The sequence below is a fragment of the Falco punctatus genome (genome assembly GCF_963210335.1).
Source record: "Falco punctatus genome assembly, chromosome: 13".
Lineage (NCBI taxonomy): Eukaryota > Metazoa > Chordata > Aves > Falconiformes > Falconidae > Falco > Falco punctatus.
In genome coordinates this window covers 10,928,599-10,946,954 of record NC_137593.1, presented here as the reverse complement: position 1 = coordinate 10,946,954, position 18,356 = coordinate 10,928,599, and the positions used below count along the sequence as shown (strand labels likewise).

Here is an 18,356-nt window from a genome sequence, read left to right as displayed (position 1 = left end):
GATAAAGAGGCCAGTACACTTCCTATTTAATAGCGCAACGAGCATCTTGCCCTGCTGTGGCACATGGGGATGCTCCACAGAAGGTCCTTTAGAGGTGCATGGGCTGGGGGCCAACCTCTTCCATGGGCACCATCTTCCCGAGGCTGCAGAGAACTCCGAGCATCATCCATTACTCCAAAGCAGCAGCAGGTCCAATCGCATGGGGGGGGCAGGGGGCATCCATGCGCCCTTGCTGCAGCTCTTAAGGCACATCACAATTTAGCTCAATAGCTGTGTTTTGCTTTGAGCTCTGACAAACCTTCCCTGGCTCTCTCTCTGCTCCGGCATAGGGTTACGATTTAATCTTGGCAGCACTTGAGGTGTCAAAGGATCCAGTTTTCTCCACGAAATAAGTGTTATTCCAACACAGAGGTATCACTGGCTTCCTGTGCAGAGCTGGAGGTGTGCCAGCCTCTGCCAGGCAATATCAGGGGTCAAACAGGGGATACGGTGGGGGAGACAGGACGAGGTGGCATAGGAGCAGAGCGCTGGCCTGGCCAGGGCAGGAGGAGTCACTGACTGTAGGGACCCTTACCAAAGCAGGGTCCTGCTGGTACGTTTCGGTCCTGAGACAGTTGCATTGGGGCAGAGGCACTGAACCGTCCAAGAGCATCAGCAAAACTACGTGTAATTTCTACATGAGGGGCCAAAGCTGGGTTTGTGCAGCGAGACAGCGGGGTTTACTCCTCCTTGGCCCAGACGGAACCAGCTGCCTTCTCCTCCAGGTGGGGAATCACCGCCTCGGTATAAAACTTCTCCAGCTTGGGCACTGTTTGCCCCCAGAACTTCGCGTCAAACTCCACGGGGACCACAGCTGTCTCCTTGGTGGTGTGCACCACAAAGTCGGCCTGCTGGAAGCCAGTGGCTGCCAGCTGGCACTGGACCTGGGTGAAGTAGGCATGATCCTTCTTCAGGGCATAGGAGTCTCCGTCCACCTCCAGGCAGAAGTCCTTGTCCTTGCAGGCCTCGCGCACCGTCCTGTTCCTGTGCTTGTAGGGACACTTCACCTCCAGCAGCCCCAGAGCCTTCCCCGTGGCTGCCTCCTTGATGATGCCATCGGGGCTGGCGGCGATCCACTTCTTCTCCCGGTGAATGAAGAGGCCGCAGTCCTCCACCCGCACCGGCTTGCCCTCCGCCTGTGACTTCAGCTGCTCGTAGGCCTGCACGGCCACCTTCTCGTTGCGGACCCCCCAGGACATGGCTGGCGTCTGCACGCTGGGGCTGGAGCTCACCACTGCTTTCAGGTAGGATTGGGGCACCTCAGCTGTCTTGCCATTGGCAAACTTGCTGTTGGCGATCCTGGAGGCCATGGAGGCGGTGATGCGGTTCTCCCGCCACTCGTACCACTTGGGGTTGCTCCGCTGGCCCCGGGTCTCCTTCTCCACCCACGGGATGTCCTGGCTCTCCAGCGGGGGCACGAACTGGTCCCAGGCCGCGCTCGGGTCAGCCCCAGGCTGCTTCTTCTGTGGACGTGGGTCAGGTCCAGCTGGGCTAGCAGCTCCTTTGGCATCAGGTGTCTTCTTCTGGGTTGCAGAGCAACTCCCGGCAGGTGCTCCACGCTGGTCCCCAGCACCTCCATGGGCTCCGCGGGATGCTGCAGGTCGCGGCTGAGAGGAATCTGGCTTTGTCCCCCATCCCCGGCCAGCAGCCCCAGCAGCCGGAGCACTCCTGCGTTGGCCTCCCACAGCCACAGCCTTGGCCCGGGTGGCCGAGGTGGAAGGTGGCGGCTCGGCAGGGGCGGTTTTGGGGGCGGCCGTGGCCGGCCGAGGGGAGGACGCGCCAGCAGGCTCCTTCCTGGGTCTCCCCATCGCTACGGGTCAGAGGGTCTCCTGCTGTGGGCACAGAACACAGCTGAAGGCACGTCCCCAAAGCCCCGGTCCCCTTCCTCCCACACACCCCCGGGGTACCAGCATCCCCTGCCCGCGCGGCTGTCCCCACACACCACAGCGGCACGCCGGCTGGCTCAGCAGTGCCTGTGCCACCCGCCACCCGTGACACCAGCCCTGCGTGGGGCGGGGGCTGCCTGCGCCCCTGCCCCGGGGCGGCGCGGAGGACAGGGGGCTCTCCCCGGTGCCCGTGGGTACCGCGGCTGCGCGGGAACTGGGCGGGCTCCCCGCGGGGCACCGGGCACGCGTGGGGAGGCCGCCCAGCGCCTCCCCGGGGCACCCCACGCGTGCTCCGGGGCCGCGGCGGGGGACCCGCAGCTCCCCCGGCCACCGGCGGCCGCTCCCCGCCGCCGCCGCCCGGTGCCGCCCGCTCTCACCGATCCGCCGCCGCGCCGGAAGCGCGCCCCGCCCGCACCACGTGCCCGCGGCGGCCCGGGGCGGGGGTGCACCCGGGCCGGCCGAGCTGCCGCCGCTCCCCGCTAGAGGGAAGCAGCCGCTCGGCCATCCCGCCCGTCGGGGCCGGGCCGCCGCCGCCTCGCTCCGCCGCTGCCTTCCCACACCGCCCGGCCCCCCGAGCAGCGTCCTGCTCTGGGCTGGGGACGGGCCCCTGCAGACCCCCGCGCCCCGGGGGTCTTGCGGGTCGGTTCCCCTGCCGGTTCCCGTCCTCCGCTCCCTCTCCCGGCCCCGTCTCTCCCGCCTGACCCCTCAGCCGCCGCCCCCGGGCGGAGGCCCCGGCGCCCTGCGCTCCGTCCCCGCCTGCGGGCAGTGGCCGCGCCCGGCCCCCAGCACGAAGGGACGGGCTGACCTGGCCGGACCCGGCCGCGCTGTCAAGCCCCGACGGCCGCCGCGCCACCGGCGCGCCCGCAGCAGCCCCGCGGGAGGAGGGCAGCGGCGAGCGGAGGGCGCGGTAGCGCTCACCCCGTCGAGGGCTGGGCCGCCGCGCAGGGGGCGGGGGCCAGCGCCAGCAGCGCCGCCGGTTTCGGTTCCCGACACCCACGGACTTTCGCTTCCAGCAGGAGCCGGCTGCCCCGGCGGGGGGGCTGGCCCGGGACCCCGCGGCTGCCCCACGGCTGCCAGCCCCCCTGCTTTCGGCCGCAGGCAGAGGAGCCAGCCGGCACCGCGGCGTGTCCTGGCTCTGGCAGAGCTGGGCTTCCAGCCCCATCTCCCTGCACCAGCATCTTGGGAGAGTTTCGGTTCCACCTAGGCAGGAGGAACGCTTTCCCAGCCTCTCTCCCCAGGGGAGCCATCTCTGTCCCAGCCGATGTTTCCTTTACCTGCTGCTTTCTCCCTCTAGCCCCTCGGTAACCCCCGGCAGCTGGGCAGGCCAATACTGCGCAGGGTAACCTAAGGTGCACCTGATTTTGACCTGGAACACCAGCATGCTCCACGGCTACATATCCTCAGGATCTCTTCAGTTTGAGCTGATGAACAAGCAGCAGATAGCTGAACAGGACACCTCTGCCCCTCGCCCCACAGGCAGAGCCTCTGCCTGTGCAGCCCCTCAGCTAGGTCTGAGGAGCCACAGCTGCTCCCAGCCCAACACTGGCTGGTATCTCCTTAGGCTTCAGGTTGTTTCCTCCCATAGCACTAAATTTGTATGGCTTATCAGTGCCTCAGGACCTGAGAGCATCTGTCAGAGCTTTGTGGTCCATGCTCCCTCCAGCCAGCCATGCCTCTGGGTGATAATTCAGCTCAACAAGCCCAGGACAAGGCACAGGTGATTTGGGTGTAAATACCTAGACCATGACCAGTCCCATGGGCAGCGTGGGAGCTGCTGGTGAGGGCTGCATGGGGTTGCTGGGGTGTGAGGGCGTTGAATGGAGCCATTGGGCTGAGTTGGGTCTGCGCTTGCAGGATCTAATGCAAGCCTGAGCTCGGCGCTCTGCTGAAAAGCAATGCTGAGCTCCCTGGGGGTCTATTTGTGGCTGTGATGAGCTGCTGTAGGGAAGCTGTGATGGTGCAGAGTGAGGATGTGCATGCCTGTTGTCTGATGCTGTTGTGAGCACTGTACAAGCAGGATGGAGCCTGTCTGCATCCCCTCAGGGCTGCTGCAGGTAGCTGGTGGCCTGGGGGAGGCTCGGCTGTGTCGCCCACGCTGTGGTTATTCACCTGCTGTAATGCCGGTGCCACAGACAGTGTCTGATGATGTGGGCTGGCCAAGCCCTGTCACCCTGGCTGGTGGCACCAACCCAGCACTTGCATTTGGATGCTTTTCTTTGCCTCAACTTGGCCTAGAAACAATATCTCAGAGAAAAATCAAAGCTTGCATTATTTTTTTTATCTGGGGCTGGAGCAGCTGCGGCGCTTGCTGTGACGATGGGAGCGGGAGCCCCATGCAGGCTGCATGGATGTGCTGTGGTGTGCGCTGTGCCTCCAGCAGCACGCAGAGCTGGCGTCTGTCATGGGGGGGGGTAATATATGGGCTAGCATCCTTCTCCTGCGGTCATAAATGACAGGGAAGGAGAGCAGCTGCACACTTAAGCTCTCCTCTCTCCCTGTGCAGCACAAGGAGGGGAAGCAGTGTGCCGTGGGGCATCTTGCACAGAGAGAGGGAATGGCTCAGCATGCTCTTGCAAGCACCCCAGGGATGCACAGAATGCCTCTCTGCCAGATAATTGTGTTGGCTGAAGTGCAGGGTAAGCGACTGGGAGGAGGGAGCGTGCCCTGGGCTACTGTGTGCAGCAAAGGGCATCTTCTGCTGAGATTTTCCTCCTTTGGTCCTGCTGTCACCTGTGAAACCCGTGCGAGGAGCCGAAGCCATAGTGGTGCGTGGGTCGGCTTAAGGTGAGATACAATGGGGAAATGCTGCTTTTCCAGGCCTCCTTGCTCTGGTGCCACACCAAACCCACCTACCCAGGACTGGGGACTGCTCCCTTCGCCAGCGCTGCCTGGTTTGTGCCTGCGTGGCTGGGCTGGCTCCGGGTTTGGCGTGGCTGTGATGGTGGGCTTTGTAGTGCACGGGAGGGGGGTGGTTCCCCTCTGCCTGCTCTATAAAAAGAGCCGCAGCAGCACAGCCCTATCTATAGCACAGCGAGGGAGCTGCCTGGGAGAAGCAGGGCACAGATTAGCCCCAAATCTGACAGTTTTCTCTGGTCCCGCTTGGGAATGCTGAGCTGGGAGTGGCAGTGGAGGGATTCCCAGCACTCCCTGGGTTATGAAATGTCCCTGCCAGCAGACATGTCCTGGCTTTGCTGGGATTTCCTGACTGTCTGCATCCTCCCCAAGGGGGCTTGCTGTCACACTTGTCACCCAAAGGCTGGGCTCTCCCCAAATCCCCCCCTCTTTTCTGCTTTTTGGGGCTGGGATTTCTCTGCAGCACATGGAGGCTGATGAAGATGTCCCCAGTGGTACCCCAGGGCATCTGGGTTTGGAGATGTTCAGCATCCACCTGTGCCTGGTCCTCTTGTGGCAGTCTTAGGGCAGCTGAGACCTTTCCTAACAAAGCTGGTTGTGATGCCTGTGACCCATGGAGAGTTCAGCTGGCTGATGGGGGTTTGCTTTTTGCCCTGTGCTTTGTTTGTGGGGGGACACAGGGGGCAGCTACATGTCCTTGGCAGCCACACCCCATGTCTGTGGGTGCAACAGCATCACCCTGGTGTCCCACCAGCACCCAAGTTTGCCTGGAAATTGCCCCACTCTGGGTGCAGAGCAGCCCACAGCAGTGGGCTCTGCTGTTGGCCAGTGCCTGTCACCCCCTGGGAGTGTTGGTCATCCCCTGAGACCCCCAGCACCACCCACCAGCGCATCCCCCAGCCCTCCCCGAGGCGGCGGTACCAGGGAGTGTGTCTCTTTAATGAGGCTGGGCTTGGAGCAGCTCTGCTGCTGGCACAGGGAGCGAGGGATGGAGCGAGGGCGGTGAAGGAGCCAGTGCCAGAGAGGGAGCCTGCAGCAGGGAGAGGCCGGGAAGGACCGCTCATCCCCCCGGGGTACTGCAGCCCCCAGGCCAGAGGGGCCAGGAAACCCACCCCTAGGGCAGAGGGCTCTGCAGAGGGCAGGGACCCAGCGGGTGCGGAGCGGAGCCTGCAGTCCCTGTGTCATCCTCCTCTTCCTCCAGGTAAGGGCAGGGGCGGGGGAGAGTCTGGAACCCCAGTGGCCCGGGACCCTGTGAGTATCCTGCAATTCCTGGGTGCCCCAGGGTCACACGCGGGCTCTCGGGGCAGTCCTGGATTGCAGGAGGGGTGAGAGGCAGGAGATGAGGCAGCAGGGCCCCAAAAGTGCTGAAATCACCATCCGGCATGGACCCAACAGGGCTGGCTCTACTAACTGCTGGGAACACGCCCCAGGGTATCAGCCACCGGTCCCTGGCCTGCGCCAGAAATGTCCTGTGGCCGGAGGAGCAGTGGGACCCTTCTGCAGGGCTGCTCCACCTGCGTGTGCCTGTGCTGGGGGAAATCCGTGGGGCTGGGACCTTTTATTTAGGGGGTGCCTGTGTCAGGGTGCATTGAGGGCAAGTAACTCCTGCTCCCTGGCACGGGACTCGGGTTTTCCAGGGGTTTTAGTGGCTCTGGAGGGGTGAGAGCAGCAGCACAGGTCCTGGACGTGGTGGTCCTGCATGTGGTGCGTGTGCCAGAGTGTGTGTACATGTGTGTGTGCAGCAGACTCTGTTCTGACTTCCCAGCAAATGAAGAAGCAGTGCCAGCCAGGGCACAGCACCACAGGCTGGAGGCTTAGGCTGGGGACAGCCCTTCACCCTGTCCCCTTCACCTGCAGCTGCCAGGGAAATCCCTTTCCCCTCCGTTCCTCCTCTTTGGGCTCCCTGCAAAGCACCATGCCCCATGGGTGCTGGGCAGCAGCGCCGTCACCTCCTGCCTCCGTGGCCTCCTCCCTGCCTCAGGAGTTGGGACAGATCTCACTCTCCTGCCCTTGTGTCTTGTCCCAGCGGAGCCATGCGGGAATATCCTGCAGGGAAGGGAAGCAAGGGAAGCAGGGGGTAACGCAGGTGAGCAGGAGGGGCAGTGATGCTTCCTCACTCCAGGTGCTGCCACAGAGGCTTGGGCTCCTCTCCTTCCATCCTCCTCTTGCACCGGTCTGTGCCTCTGTCACCATTGGAAATTTCCACTGGGTTTGCCTGTGCCAGGGCTGGTCTCATCCTTCCCCGGGACCATGCTGCACCCTCGGGTGGGCGGCTGTTTCTGCAGCAGGTGAGACTCTGACAACTCCGCAGACAGCTAAGGAGGGTCTGCTGGGCTCAGGCACTTGGCTTGCTGCAGCAGCCACGCTAGAAAACTCAACCTATCCACGGGTGAGAAGAGAAACTTTAAGTTATTCTGACCTAGAGAAGAGTTAGCTCAGTCTCGCCTTCACCAAGGGCTTTTTGCCACCAAGGTGGTGAGCTGCACCCAGCCCTGCTCTTGCTGCGACCCCCTCTGTATTTGGGATGCTGTCAGTTAAACCAGCTCCTGTGAGCAGCAGGTGGGAAGGGAGGAAGAGGAAGGGGCTGCAAAGGCACTGGTGACCATGTTGGGGACGGGCCCAAGGACCTGTTGGTGATGCCATGCTGGCACCTGGGGACAGTTTGCTGCCCCAGGGGACGAGGACGAAGATGCTGGGGCGAGGACCATTGGGTCTGGTTTTATTCATTACCACAGGGCTTAGAGCAGCCAGCGTAAAGTGCAGCAGGGCCAGATGGGGCCTGTTTACTCTGTGAGGGTAAATGTAAAGAGAAGTGATAAAAAGCAGCTGGGATGGATTCTCCAGTAAGTCCCTGGTAAACAAGCTGGTAGTGCCCGGGCCAGCGGGCAGCATGGCAAATAGCAGGCACGTTGCTGAGCATCGAGCTGGGTGCCTTGGGAACAAATGGAAGGTTTTTGAGGGGAAATCAGCCTTCAATAGCTCACTGTGGCTGGGCTGGGAGAGTCCCAGTCCACACCTGGGTGCTGTGGTCAGGGCAGGACCTGGCTGGTGATGTTCCCAGCAGTGGCACAGCCAGTGTGGAGGAAAACCAGGCTGTGCAGGGACTCTGTGCTGCTGCTGGGAGGGGGTTGGGCGGGGGGGCGCTCAGCAGTGTGTGCAGCATTCTGCATCCAGGGTGGAGGACTGGCGATGGTGGTGGGTGTTTGGATGGCCAGAGCCTGCCAGCATAACCCTGTGATGCCAGTTGAGCAGATTAACAGCTGCCCTCCTGCATAATGGACTTATTTTCCCGGGATGCAGCTACCTTGCTAATGCACTTCTGTGCTTCTTGGGGGCTCCCTGCCTTGCCCAGCCGTGGACTCCATCCTGGTGCTGTCTGCAAGGATGTAGCCCTGCTCTGCCTTCAAGGATGCTCTGGGAGAGGCACCCTGTGACCACATACCGGGGGCACCCTGAGCCTCTTGTTACTGACACTTGTACAAGATGTTCCTGAGACGAAGGCCACTGGAGTGGGGGGACCAGATGTTTCGCTTGTACCTGGCTTTGCCCTTGCCCTGGGCACGTTGCATGCTGGAGCACTGGCACACAGTGTGACATGGGGACCTCGCTGCTGTTGGGTTGCAGGCACTTGGGGTGGGCAGGGGATACAGTGTAGAGGTGTAGACCCATGCCTGGAGTGGGATCCACACGCACTGTTCACAGAGAGATAGGGCTAAGGCTGACCTGAATATTTCACACAAGTATTTGATAGCACAGGGTGCATTATGTTAGAGAGATGCCTTGGCTCCAGGCAATCATTTGGGATGCTTCTCCCAGGTGGTTTTTCCAAGGGGAAGAGGGGTGTGGAGTGGGTTGGTGCCCAGCCGCCTCTCTTCCCACAGCTGCTGCTGAAGGGTGGGATGCTGGACGCATCCATCTCTGTGCTGAGCGTTTCTCACCCAGAGGCAGAGATCATCATCCCCTGAGCCAGGCTCCCCCACTGCAGGGCCTTCCCCTCTGTGCTGCTCTTCAGTGCAGCACTGACCTTGTTGTTAATTATTAAACCCCCAGCAAACACTGCTCGTTGTTTTGTCCTAGTTACACTGTGGGCTACTCACCCTTTTTAAAAAAAAAAAAAAAAAAAAAAAAAGCGAATTACACTGGTAAACTCTGTGGGTGGATGGAGATGGGAGCAGCGGGTGCTCCTCTCCTGGCCAGTATGGGAGATGGTCTGGGGAGGCTCTGAAACCACCAAGCTGCTGTGGGGATGGCTGAGAGATGGCTGTGTGCTGCAGGCTGTTATCTGTCCTGTCCAGGAGTCTCTGCTTGTCTGGCAGAGCTTGGGGCTTGTATGTAACTGCTGCTGCCCATGGGAGAAGTAATTTTGCTGCTCAGCAGCCAGGCTTATTTCCTGTGGGGCAGAATTGCTCTCTGCAGGCTCCTGTGGCTCCAGACCCAGGTTGCAGGTGGGCTGGGGTCTGAGCAGAGATCTGGGTCCAGGTCCATGTGTTTTGTCGATGCTGCAAAGCACTGTCCCCAGGATGGGGAGGGATGGGGAGGGATGGGGACCTGCTTCCCCCTTGCAGGCTGGGCAGATGGATGCAGCTTGTGCACGTAAGCCCCTTCCTGGCAGACCCCATCCCTGAGCACCCAGCACCTGCCTCCCCTCTGCCCGCAGCTGCCCGCTGAGGGACCATGCCTGGCCTGTACACCCTCTCCTCCTGGGAGGCTCTGCCCCTGAAAAGCTCCAGGGTGAAGGCTTGTGCCAACGGGTACTCCCTGAGCATCACCGCTCACCTTGTGTACACCAACCCCCATGAGGAGCCTGTGGAAGGTAAGGGGGAGCTTCTGGGGTTGGCAGGAATCTGGGCTGCCTGTGCAGCCCCAGAAAACCACCCATGCTGGAGAGCATCCCGTCTCTAGCCCACTTGTGTCCTGGCCCCCAAACCTTGCTCAGTTTGGGGAGCAAAGGCAGAGGCCACCGGGGAGGGCGGAGCACCGCAGACACACAGCATCAGCCTGTGGGCAGGAGAAGAGTGAGGCTGAGCAAACCCATTGCCATCACTGAGGATGAGGGGGGTTTCATCCTCCCTCCCTCTTCTGGGCTACTGAGGCTCTGGGTCCTTCCTGTGTGTTGTCCCGCTCTCGGGCAACTAAGTCACCCGGTGAGTCAGTCAGACTCTGAGTGGTGCTGCCACGGGCCACGCTGTGCCGTGGTGGTGTCCGTGCTGGGATCTGCCTCAGGGCTCTCTTCCACCCGCAGGCATCTTCATCTACCCGCTGGAGGAGTCGGAGGTGGTGGCTGGCTTCGAGGCGGCAGTGGGCAGCCGGCGGGTGACATTCCAGGTCCAGAACCGGCACCGGGTACAGGACTGCTGCCTCCAGTGCAGCCCCAGCCCCGGCCGGCCACGCCGCTGTGCCAGCGGTGAGTGCGTGGCACGGGTGATCCTGTAGGGTCCTCCGGGCTGGGAGGCTCAGAACAAGGGGGGATGAAGCATGGGGCAATATGGGGGGGCTGAGAGCTCCTGCCAGGCTACCCTGGTGCTTTGGAGGGTCTCTGGGACTGGAGATCTCAGACTCCTCTTTCCCCTTCCTCCACCTCTCCTGGGGTTTTACCTGTCCCTTTGCATGCCCCTTGTTACACCTGCTCTCTGTTGTCCTCTTTGAAAGTAATTAGTTCAATTAATGCCCCCCGCAACTTCACACGCCCCACTGACCCCCCCCTCCCATCTCTCCCCTGCCCAGGCCACCTCGTCCTGGATGAAGATGTGGAGCGCTCCACCTTTGTCATCGTCACAGGCACGCTGTGCCCAGCAGAGAGCCTGGCCATCACCCTGAGCACAGCGCAGGAGCTGGCCACGCTGCCGGACGGGGCCCTGCGCCTCCTTCTCCCCCCTGTCCTCATGCCCCACGTCCCCGCCGCCCCCGAGTGCGAGCCGGCAAGCTTGTGTGACGACAGGTTGGCTCTATGGTGATTTTCATGGCTTCCTCAGTCTCCGCCATCCCGGGGAGGGGGGGATGCTGATGCTGGGTGAGTGGGGCGTGGGGGTGGGAGCCATCACAGCCTCTCCCCTCACAGCCCCACCAGCTGTTTCGGGGGGCCAGGTGCCCGGAGCCAGCCATCCCCCACAGTGCCTGTGGAGACCATGGATGTCTTTCGGGGACAGCCCTGCAACCCTTTTCCTTACGAGTTTGCCTTCGAGCTGCTGGTGAAGGGCCCCTGCTTGCTGGCAGGTAGGGAGGGTGGCTCAGGTGGTGTTGGTTGTTGGGCAAAACCTCCCCAAAACGTAGGTGATGTCCCCCTGGTCCCTCCATGCTTCTAGGAAGAGCTGAGCCCCCTTGCTCTGGTGTCTTCTTGCACTCCCTATGCACAAAGAAGCCCTTTCCCAAAGGGACCCCCCAAAGTCGCCCTGTGTGTGGCTTTGGATGGCTCTGGGTCAGCAGCCTCCTTCCCTGAGGAGGTGTGGTGGATGGGGGGCAGTACAGGCAAGGAAGGGATGCGGGTTGGTGGGGACATGCTCCTGCTGCCAGCCCAGTTAATCCCATTAGAGCTGGAAGGGAGCAGCCCCTGCTGCAGCGCCAGGTCTGGCACAGGTATGGAGTCCAGTGGGGGGGGGGGGGCGGTCAGGGGTGCGAGGGTCTGCCCTGCTGCTGCCTTCTCCCCGCAGGGCTGGAAAGCCCATCCCACGCCCTGCGAGCTGATGCTGATCCCTGGGCCAGCTCTGCTGCCACTACCTGTGTCACCCTGGCTGAGCCCCACCGCTATGACAGGGACCTGGAGATCATCCTCTACCCCTGCGGTGAGGAGGGACCATGCCTTTGGCGGGTTTGGGGGCGAGGGGCGTTGCCTTAAAAGCATCTGGGGCATCCTCAGCCCCGTGTGGCACAGGGTGACTCTGAACACCCCCTGTGCCCCACAGAGCCCCACCACCCCCACCTTGTGATGGAGGATGGCACCGTGACATACCCTGAGTATGAAGCCCACATCCGGAGCCGCCGGGATTACGTGCGGATTGCCAGGAAGGACAGCAGCGGTGAAAGACAGGTGACAGTACACAGCCACTGGTGGCCCGGCAAGGAGAAGGAGGAAGGTGGGAGGTGGTGGGATGTGGGTGAGGAAGACCTCAGCATGGGCCAGGGGGTGCGAGAAAGCCCCTGGCCCACCTGGCTCGCAGGTGGCTTTTGTGCAGAGACGTTTCCACAAAGACATCTTCCCCAACCCCGTGCTGATGCTGAACTTCTGCCCGGTGGCGGGGGGTGTCCCTGGGGACCTGCAGAGCATCACCCGTGAGGTCCTCTTCCTCGTCGACCACAGCAGCACCATGAATGGCCCTGACCTTGACAAGATCAAGGTGAGGCAATGGCCACGGGGCCAGGGATGCTCCCTGGGTGGCTGGTCCTTAGCAGCCCTCCCTGCTGTCACCCTAGGAGGCTTTGCTGGTGGCCCTGAAGAGCCTCCCGTCGGGGACGCTGCTCAACATCGCTGGCTTCGGCACAAACGTCAAGCCGCTCTTCCCATCCAGCCGCCTCTGCAGCAACGTGAGTGCTGCTGGGCAAATCCCCCCACCAGCCCCTCTCCATCCCCCCTCCCGGCTCCCTGGCATGGGGTCGGGGCTGGCGAGCCAGGGGACCGCTGCGAGGCCAGCTCTCCACGTGGGCAGGAGACGCTGTGGCGTGCCTGCGAGCACCTCGGTGGGCTGCGGGCAGACGCAGGTGGCACCAACCTGCTGGCAGCCCTGGGCTGGGCGCTGGCGCAGCCCCTCCACCATGGCTACCCCCGCCAGCTCTTCCTCTTCACCGATGCGGCGGTGGGCAACGCAGGCAGGATCCTCCGGCTGGTGCGCAGGCAGGCCAGCACCGTCAGGTATGCACCAGCACTGCGGCGGGATCACGGTGGTCTCTGTCCCCTGGACTGTTCCCATGGTTTCACCTTCTGCAGCCCCACATCTCCCCTCCATCAGCCCCAAGCATGTTCTTCACCCATCACGTGCCCCAAGCCCATCCACTCAGCTTTCCCCGGGGTGCTCCCACTCATGCAGCCGGGGCAGCATCTCTGGCTATCAAATCCCCCTGCCCATCCCCCCATGGCAGGGCTCACCACCGGGCTGCCCAGCGCCCAGCACCAGCCTGGCCAGGGCTTTTCATCGCCTGGCTCTCTCCTGCAGGTGCTTCAGCTTTGGCATGGGCCGGCGGGCATGCCGGCGGCTGCTGAAGGGCTTGGCCAAGGTGAGCCGGGGCTGCGCTGAGTTTCTGAGCCCAGACGAGAGGCTGCAGCCCAAGGTAAAGCCCAGGCAGGGACGGGGGGACACAGAGGTCACAGCGATATGTGACACTGGCTCTTCTCCCTGCCCCAGCTGATCAAGTCCCTGAAGAAAGCGATTGAGCCAGCTGTCAGCGACATCACCATCGACTGGTATGTCCCTGACAGCATGGAGGCTCTGCTCTCACCGACCGAGCTCCCAGCCCTCTACCCCGGCGACCGCCTCATCAGCTACTGCGTCCTCTACAGCATCGCCCGCTTCCGCGACAGGCGCCCGCTGGTACAGCCACCCTGGCATGGGGGGGATGGCACACTCCTGGTGCCACCACCTTCACCCCGTGCTGGGGTGCTGACGGCGGTGCCTTCTCTCTGCCAGGGCCAGGAAGGGGCTCATCGGGGCTCCCGGGGCTCAGCATTCCCTTCCCAGGAGGAGGTGCCCAGTCCAGGAGAGAACCGACAGCCACCCTGGAACACCCCAGGATCTGGGGACGCCTCCCTGGAGCTCTTCACTGGGGGCACGGAGGTGTCCGAACAGAGTCAGTGGGGCCGGGGCTGGGGTGGGGGGCAGGTCTGGGAGCCGTGGGCTGACAGGGTCTGCGCTTGCTGGGCAGGTGTGGATCCCATCTCAGGAGGAGACATCTGGAAGCGGATCTACCAGCCCTCCTACATCCAGGAGCAGTACGTCCTGACGCACTGCTCTGTCAGCACCGACCGCAGCCGGGGGCTGCTCTCCCGCAGCTCCACCAGCAGCGAGTCCACCGGCTCCCGCGATGTGGCCCCTGAGGGTGGCTCATCAGCCCCTGGCACTGATGTCACCTCCCAGCAGGGCCAGAAGAGCCTGTCCCTCTGCGAGTCCTCCACCAAATCCGCCCCGCTGCCCTCTGCCCCAGCTCGTACCAAGGTAAGGATGCCAACGGGCTGCAGTGGCTCATGCACGGTGGGGTGGAGCTGCTCCTGGCTTACCAAGGGTCTCGCTGCCCCATTGTGCCCAGACACGTGGTCACTGGGCTGGAAACCAGTGATGTAGCCTGGATTTTAAACGAGGATCAGCTGTGGTGCTGCGAGGTGACTCCTTGGGTAGTTTTGCCCTACTGGAATAGGACAGCTGGGGACCAAGCAGCTGGTCCCCCAGCTTCCCCGGCCAGCAGTCAGCTGGGTGGCTAACAAACCCCCTAGCCAGTTCCTTGTTCAGGCCACAGAAATTAAATGAAAATAGCTGGGCCGGCATCAGGTAATGAACTTGCCAAGCTGGAGAGGAGGGGGTGGGCTGGCTAAGCCTCTGCCTGGCTCCTTCAGCCCTTGGCCAATGCCACCCAACACTTGGTTAGCGATAAGCCAAGTCTCTACTGCTTCGTACCTGGGTTTAAAACCCAGCCAGGTCGCTGGGGGACAGGGAGAGGCAGCTCCCCCGGTGCTGATGGCTCCAAGGCCAGGTGAGGCCAGCTGTCACCCAGCTCCAGGACGTGCTCCTGGCTGGTGGCACAGGTTAGGTAACCTGCTCCCACCACACGGCAGCACAGCTGGCGGCCTTTGCTGCTGAAATGTCAAGCGTAAGTGATTTCCCTGCAGTGCAAACGATCCTCCCCTGGCTCCCCACTGCCAGCACGAGAGGCAGCGCGGGCACTGCTGCCCTGTGGTATCTTTTAGGTGAAGCACCCTGGTGCAGGGACACCACTCTGCACTGGGGACTGCATCATCCAGTCTGAGCAACTGAGCTAAGCCCCCCACTCCGCAGACATGGAAATCCCTGCCAACGGCTCCTGCCTCAGCGGCAGCCTGAGTCAACCCCCAGGGGTGTTTGCAAACTCCTGTCTCCGTGCTGTCGGTCCTTCCCACGTGTATGGGGAGCCTGGCGAGCATCACCCGCCGCCCTGGGAGGCTGCCGGGTGCCAGCCTGCAGAGCGGCAGGGCTGGGTGTCAGCCAGCGGCTCCAGCCGACAGCCGGCCGGGGCCGCAGGTGCCCCATCACGGCTTGGCGCAGCCTGCGCTCTGTGCCAGTGCCTTTGCCAGGCTCGCTGGCAGCCTCCCCCCTGCTGCAGGTGACGGTGGCCCTGAGCACAGAGGAGCTGGCGCGGCAGAAGAAGGCATTGGCACGCACTGCCCTGGCCGGCCGCAGCTTTTCCTCGCCACACGGGGAATTGGATGCCCGCCGGCTCTGTCGGGCCCTGGAGAAGGTGTCACAGAAGAGGAACCAGTCCCTGGAGGGGCGGCTGGATGAGCTGGGACCCCAGGCACGGCAGCGGCAGCCCAGCACAGTGGAGTCAAGTGTGTGCTGGCTCCAGGGGATGAGGGCGGCGGGGATGGAGCTGGATGCCCCTGCCTTGCTGAGCCCACTTCTTGCCATTGCCCAGATAACCTCCTCTCGCCCACCCACCTGGACTGGGACATGCTGGTGGAGCCCTCCTACCTCTTCAGCGCCTCGCCAGCACCCGAGCCGGGGGAGCCCAGCCTGGCCGATGCCAGCGTGGCTGATGGCAGCCTGCCCCTGCGCTGCCAGGTGGTGATCCACGCGCTGCAAGCTGGCAAGCCAGTGTCCTGGGAAGTGACGGCCTCACTGGAATCGCTGCTGCAGCCCCGGGAGGGGCTGGGCAGGGAGGACCCCCCACGGCGGGCGGCCAAAGCCTGGGACAAGCCACTGCACTGCTTGGCAGCTCGCTCTGTCATCCGGGACAACGAGAACGCGGCACAGCGGGAAGCCGAGCTGGAGCAGGGTGGGTGCCAGTGCGTGTGTCCCCCTGTCCCAGCGCAGCCCTGGCATCCCCCCACGTCTAACTGCCTCGCTCCGGGCAGGTTTTGCCCGCCGGTTTCGCCTGAAAGCCATGCAAACCAGCAAAGCCTGCAACGTGCCTTCTCTCTACACCCGCCTGGTGCCTGTGGACACTGCCACACATGCAGCCCTGCCCGCAGCCCCCGAGGTGTGGGGCACAGGTACAGCCAGGGGGCTCAGGGCACTGGGGACAGGGCAGTGAGGGGACAGAGGGCTGAGGTGGCACCGTTCCTTGCAGCTGGCTCAGCCAGCCGGCCCCAAGCCGCCACGGCGGGGAACTGGCACCACAGGAGCTCCTCAGCAGGTGTGGACCAGCAGAGAGATGCGGAGGAGCAGGATGAGGCCCCTGTCGCTGCAGGTACCGGTCTGGGCCCTTACATCAGCTTATGCTCCCCAGTGACCTTCCCGAGCACCAGGGTCACTGGGGACCCTCAGCTCACGGCTGCATGGGTCTGGTCCTGGCTGGAGCACTGTGGATGCCTGGAAAGAGGCATCTGCCCCACACTGGGACGGGGGGACATGGGGGTGGCAGCACAGCAGCCCCTGTGGATGTGAGGGTGCCGGGAGCCCAGGGGCCCTCAGGGCTTTGTTCTTTTGCAGAGCGAGATGAGACTCCAGGGTCTCCAGCCAGTGTCTCCTCCCCTACTTATGGCTCGGAAAAGCAGAACTGCTCGAATGGTGCGTCCAGGGTGGAGGGGGCCAAGGGCTGGATGGTGGGGGACTGGGGGTGCCCCCAACACCCTGTTGCTGGCAGCTGAGAGCTGGAGCATCTGCTGTGCCCACGCCTGCCCTCATTGCCGAGGGCACGGGCACAGAATCACCCTCACAGGTGCTAGGGAGCGGGATGCCCCTCTGGGTGCATCATGGCCCCCCATCTTCAGCCCTCCCCCCTTGCAGGGCCTCCAACCAGCCCCTCCACCACCTCCATGGGCTCCCAGAAATCCACGGAGAGCATCACTGGCTCCAGGTGAGGCTGCAGGGTGGAGGGATGCCAGGGCTCAAAAAATGGCACATTGCACAGAGGGGGACAATGCCACTTCTTGGGTGCTGCAGGTACAATGCTCCCTGCCAGCTCCTGCAGCGTAAGGGGAGGGGTTTGGTGCTCCAGCCCCATCCCTGCAGCAGGCTGGGGTCCAGCTGCCTTTCAGAAACTGCACCCCTCTGCCCCTTTAACTCTGCTCTTTTCCCCGCAGGTTTAGCCTGAGCAGGCGCAGGGGGCCCAGTCTGGCACTGCGGCCGCAGTGCCTCAGCCCAGAAAGCGAGCGTCCCAGCAACCACGCCAGCCACGACTACCTCCCGCTGGTAAGGGCCCCGTCCCCCTGTCCCCATCCCATCCCGGGGTGTGCTAAGCAGGGACCTTCCCTGCTGGGCTGCAGCTCAGCTGCAGCGCCAGCAGTGGCACCCAGCTGAGGGTGCAAACCCAGACAGTGCTGCTCAGCCCTGGGGGCCTTTGCTGGCTTTGGGGATGGGGGGGACAGGGCAAGTTGTGCAGTCCCTGTGCCCCAGGGACACTCCTGTGACCCCCACCAATGAGTGCTGGGGGCTGCACCCCTGCCTGTCCCCTCCCAGTCACCTGCGCCCCCCAATGCAGGTGCAGCTGCAGCAAGCCCGGGGGCCATTCCAGCTCACCGAGAGCTTCTCCGAAGTAGTGCAGATCCCCCTGGACCGCCTGTGCCGGGCCTCTCCCTACGCCTCCCACCGAGCCAGCCTCAGCCCCGTGTCCCCCGGGGCCAGAAGCAGCCCTGAGGCAGGGCCCGGTGGCGAGGAGGGCGAGGAGCTCGCTGCAGCCTCACAGCCTGGCTCGCCCCCCTCCCGGAGCACTTGCTCCGAGGTGCCCAGCGCAGCCGTGTGGGCGCAGGCGGATAGTGGGCATGGCTCTGAGTCCGACACCGGCCCCCACTCAGCCGCTCCCTCTGAGGCTGGCATGATCTGGCAGGACGTGGGGCCAGAGGACCTGGAGAGTGCCAGCTGGGCCACAGCAGTGGCTTTGGCGTGGCTGGAGCATCGCTGTGCTGGCTTCTTTGAGGAGTGGGAGCTGGTGGCGGCCAAGGCAGATGCGTGGCTGCAGGCACAGCAGCTGCCCGAGGGGGTGGACGTGGGCTGTCTCAAAGGGGCAGCCAGGCACTTGTTCTTGCTGCTGCGTCACTGGGATGAGAACATCAAGCTGAACATGCTGTGCTACAACCCCAACAATGTCTGATGGCTGCCAGAGGGGCCAATAAAGACGCCTGGCTCCACACCGCCTGCACAGGTGTCTCTGTTATGGGCAGGGAGCCACTGGCCCTGTTCAGGGCACGCTAGGGCTCACCAGAGCCCTGGGGTGGGGGTGACCCCCTTCCCGGCCATCTCTGGTGGGAGGGAGCACACAGGAGACTAGGAAAAGCCATCTTGGAGGGATCTCTGTGCTGCATCAAGGCGATTCAAACCTTGAGGCAAAGGAGTTTTGCAGATCCTCCGTCTTAACCTCACCCTGGAAGCTGCGCTCCTGCCCTGGGCAGTGCTCTCCCAGGGCTGGGAAGGGAGCTCCCGTAGCCCTGGTGGCTGCTCTGCCTTCCCCACGGGTGGAGCAGGC

At 63.2% G+C, this 18,356-nt stretch overlaps 3 protein-coding genes across 8 annotated transcripts in view; 1 reads left to right on the top strand and 2 right to left on the bottom strand.

The window, feature by feature from the left end:
* Window positions 1-18,356, bottom strand: part of ABCC5 (ATP binding cassette subfamily C member 5) — a 205,787-nt gene that overhangs the window by 174,680 nt on the left and 12,751 nt on the right. The gene's annotated exons all lie outside the window — the stretch shown is intronic.
* LOC308072407 (uncharacterized protein) lies at window positions 10-2,842 on the bottom strand. 5 transcript variants are annotated; one of them, XM_080409226.1, is made up of 2 exons: window positions 2,731-2,842; window positions 10-1,871 (listed from the first exon to the last, which is right to left on the bottom strand). In XM_080409226.1, the coding sequence occupies exon 2, from the start codon at window positions 1,845-1,847 to the stop codon at window positions 720-722; it is 1,128 nt and encodes a 375-aa protein (XP_080265352.1). In that variant the 5' UTR covers window positions 1,848-1,871; window positions 2,731-2,842; the 3' UTR covers window positions 10-719. The 5 variants fall into 5 exon arrangements, with proteins under 5 accessions (XP_080265352.1, XP_080265355.1, XP_080265354.1 ...); XM_080409229.1 differs by having other exon boundaries at window positions 10-1,868; window positions 2,731-2,754; XM_080409228.1 differs by lacking the exon at window positions 2,731-2,842 and adding an exon at window positions 2,303-2,594 and having other exon boundaries at window positions 10-1,868.
* Window positions 4,819-18,257, top strand: VWA5B2 (von Willebrand factor A domain containing 5B2). 2 transcript variants are annotated; one of them, XM_080409113.1, is made up of 19 exons: window positions 4,819-9,591; window positions 10,021-10,182; window positions 10,503-10,716; window positions 10,837-10,991; window positions 11,426-11,557; window positions 11,678-11,802; window positions 11,933-12,109; window positions 12,186-12,296; window positions 12,419-12,621; window positions 12,923-13,037; window positions 13,112-13,918; window positions 15,057-15,282; window positions 15,369-15,728; window positions 15,808-15,945; window positions 16,023-16,142; window positions 16,385-16,462; window positions 16,682-16,751; window positions 16,978-17,086; window positions 17,376-18,257. In XM_080409113.1, the coding sequence occupies exons 1-19, from the start codon at window positions 9,453-9,455 to the stop codon at window positions 17,982-17,984; spliced, it is 4,050 nt and encodes a 1,349-aa protein (XP_080265239.1). In that variant the 5' UTR covers window positions 4,819-9,452; the 3' UTR covers window positions 17,985-18,257. The 2 variants fall into 2 exon arrangements, with proteins under 2 accessions (XP_080265239.1, XP_080265238.1); XM_080409112.1 differs by lacking the exons at window positions 4,819-9,591; window positions 10,021-10,182; window positions 10,503-10,716; window positions 10,837-10,991 and having other exon boundaries at window positions 11,472-11,802; window positions 12,186-13,037; window positions 13,112-13,553; window positions 13,629-13,918; window positions 15,369-16,142.

What these genes read in the sequence shown, in the direction of transcription:
- LOC308072407 (XM_080409226.1), bottom strand. Translation starts at nt 1,847, where the DNA reads ATGGGGAGACCCAGGAAGGAGCCTGCTGGCGCGTCCTCCCCTCGGCCG.
- VWA5B2 (XM_080409113.1), top strand. Translation starts at nt 9,453, where the DNA reads ATGCCTGGCCTGTACACCCTCTCCTCCTGGGAGGCTCTGCCCCTGAAA. An exon ending in CCATGAGGAGCCTGTGGAAG is followed by an intron (nt 9,592 to 10,020) that starts GTAAGGGGGAGC and finishes TTCCACCCGCAG; the next exon opens with GCATCTTCATCTACCCGCTG. An exon ending in GGAAGCCGAGCTGGAGCAGG is followed by an intron (nt 15,729 to 15,807) that starts GTGGGTGCCAGT and finishes CGCTCCGGGCAG; the next exon opens with GTTTTGCCCGCCGGTTTCGC.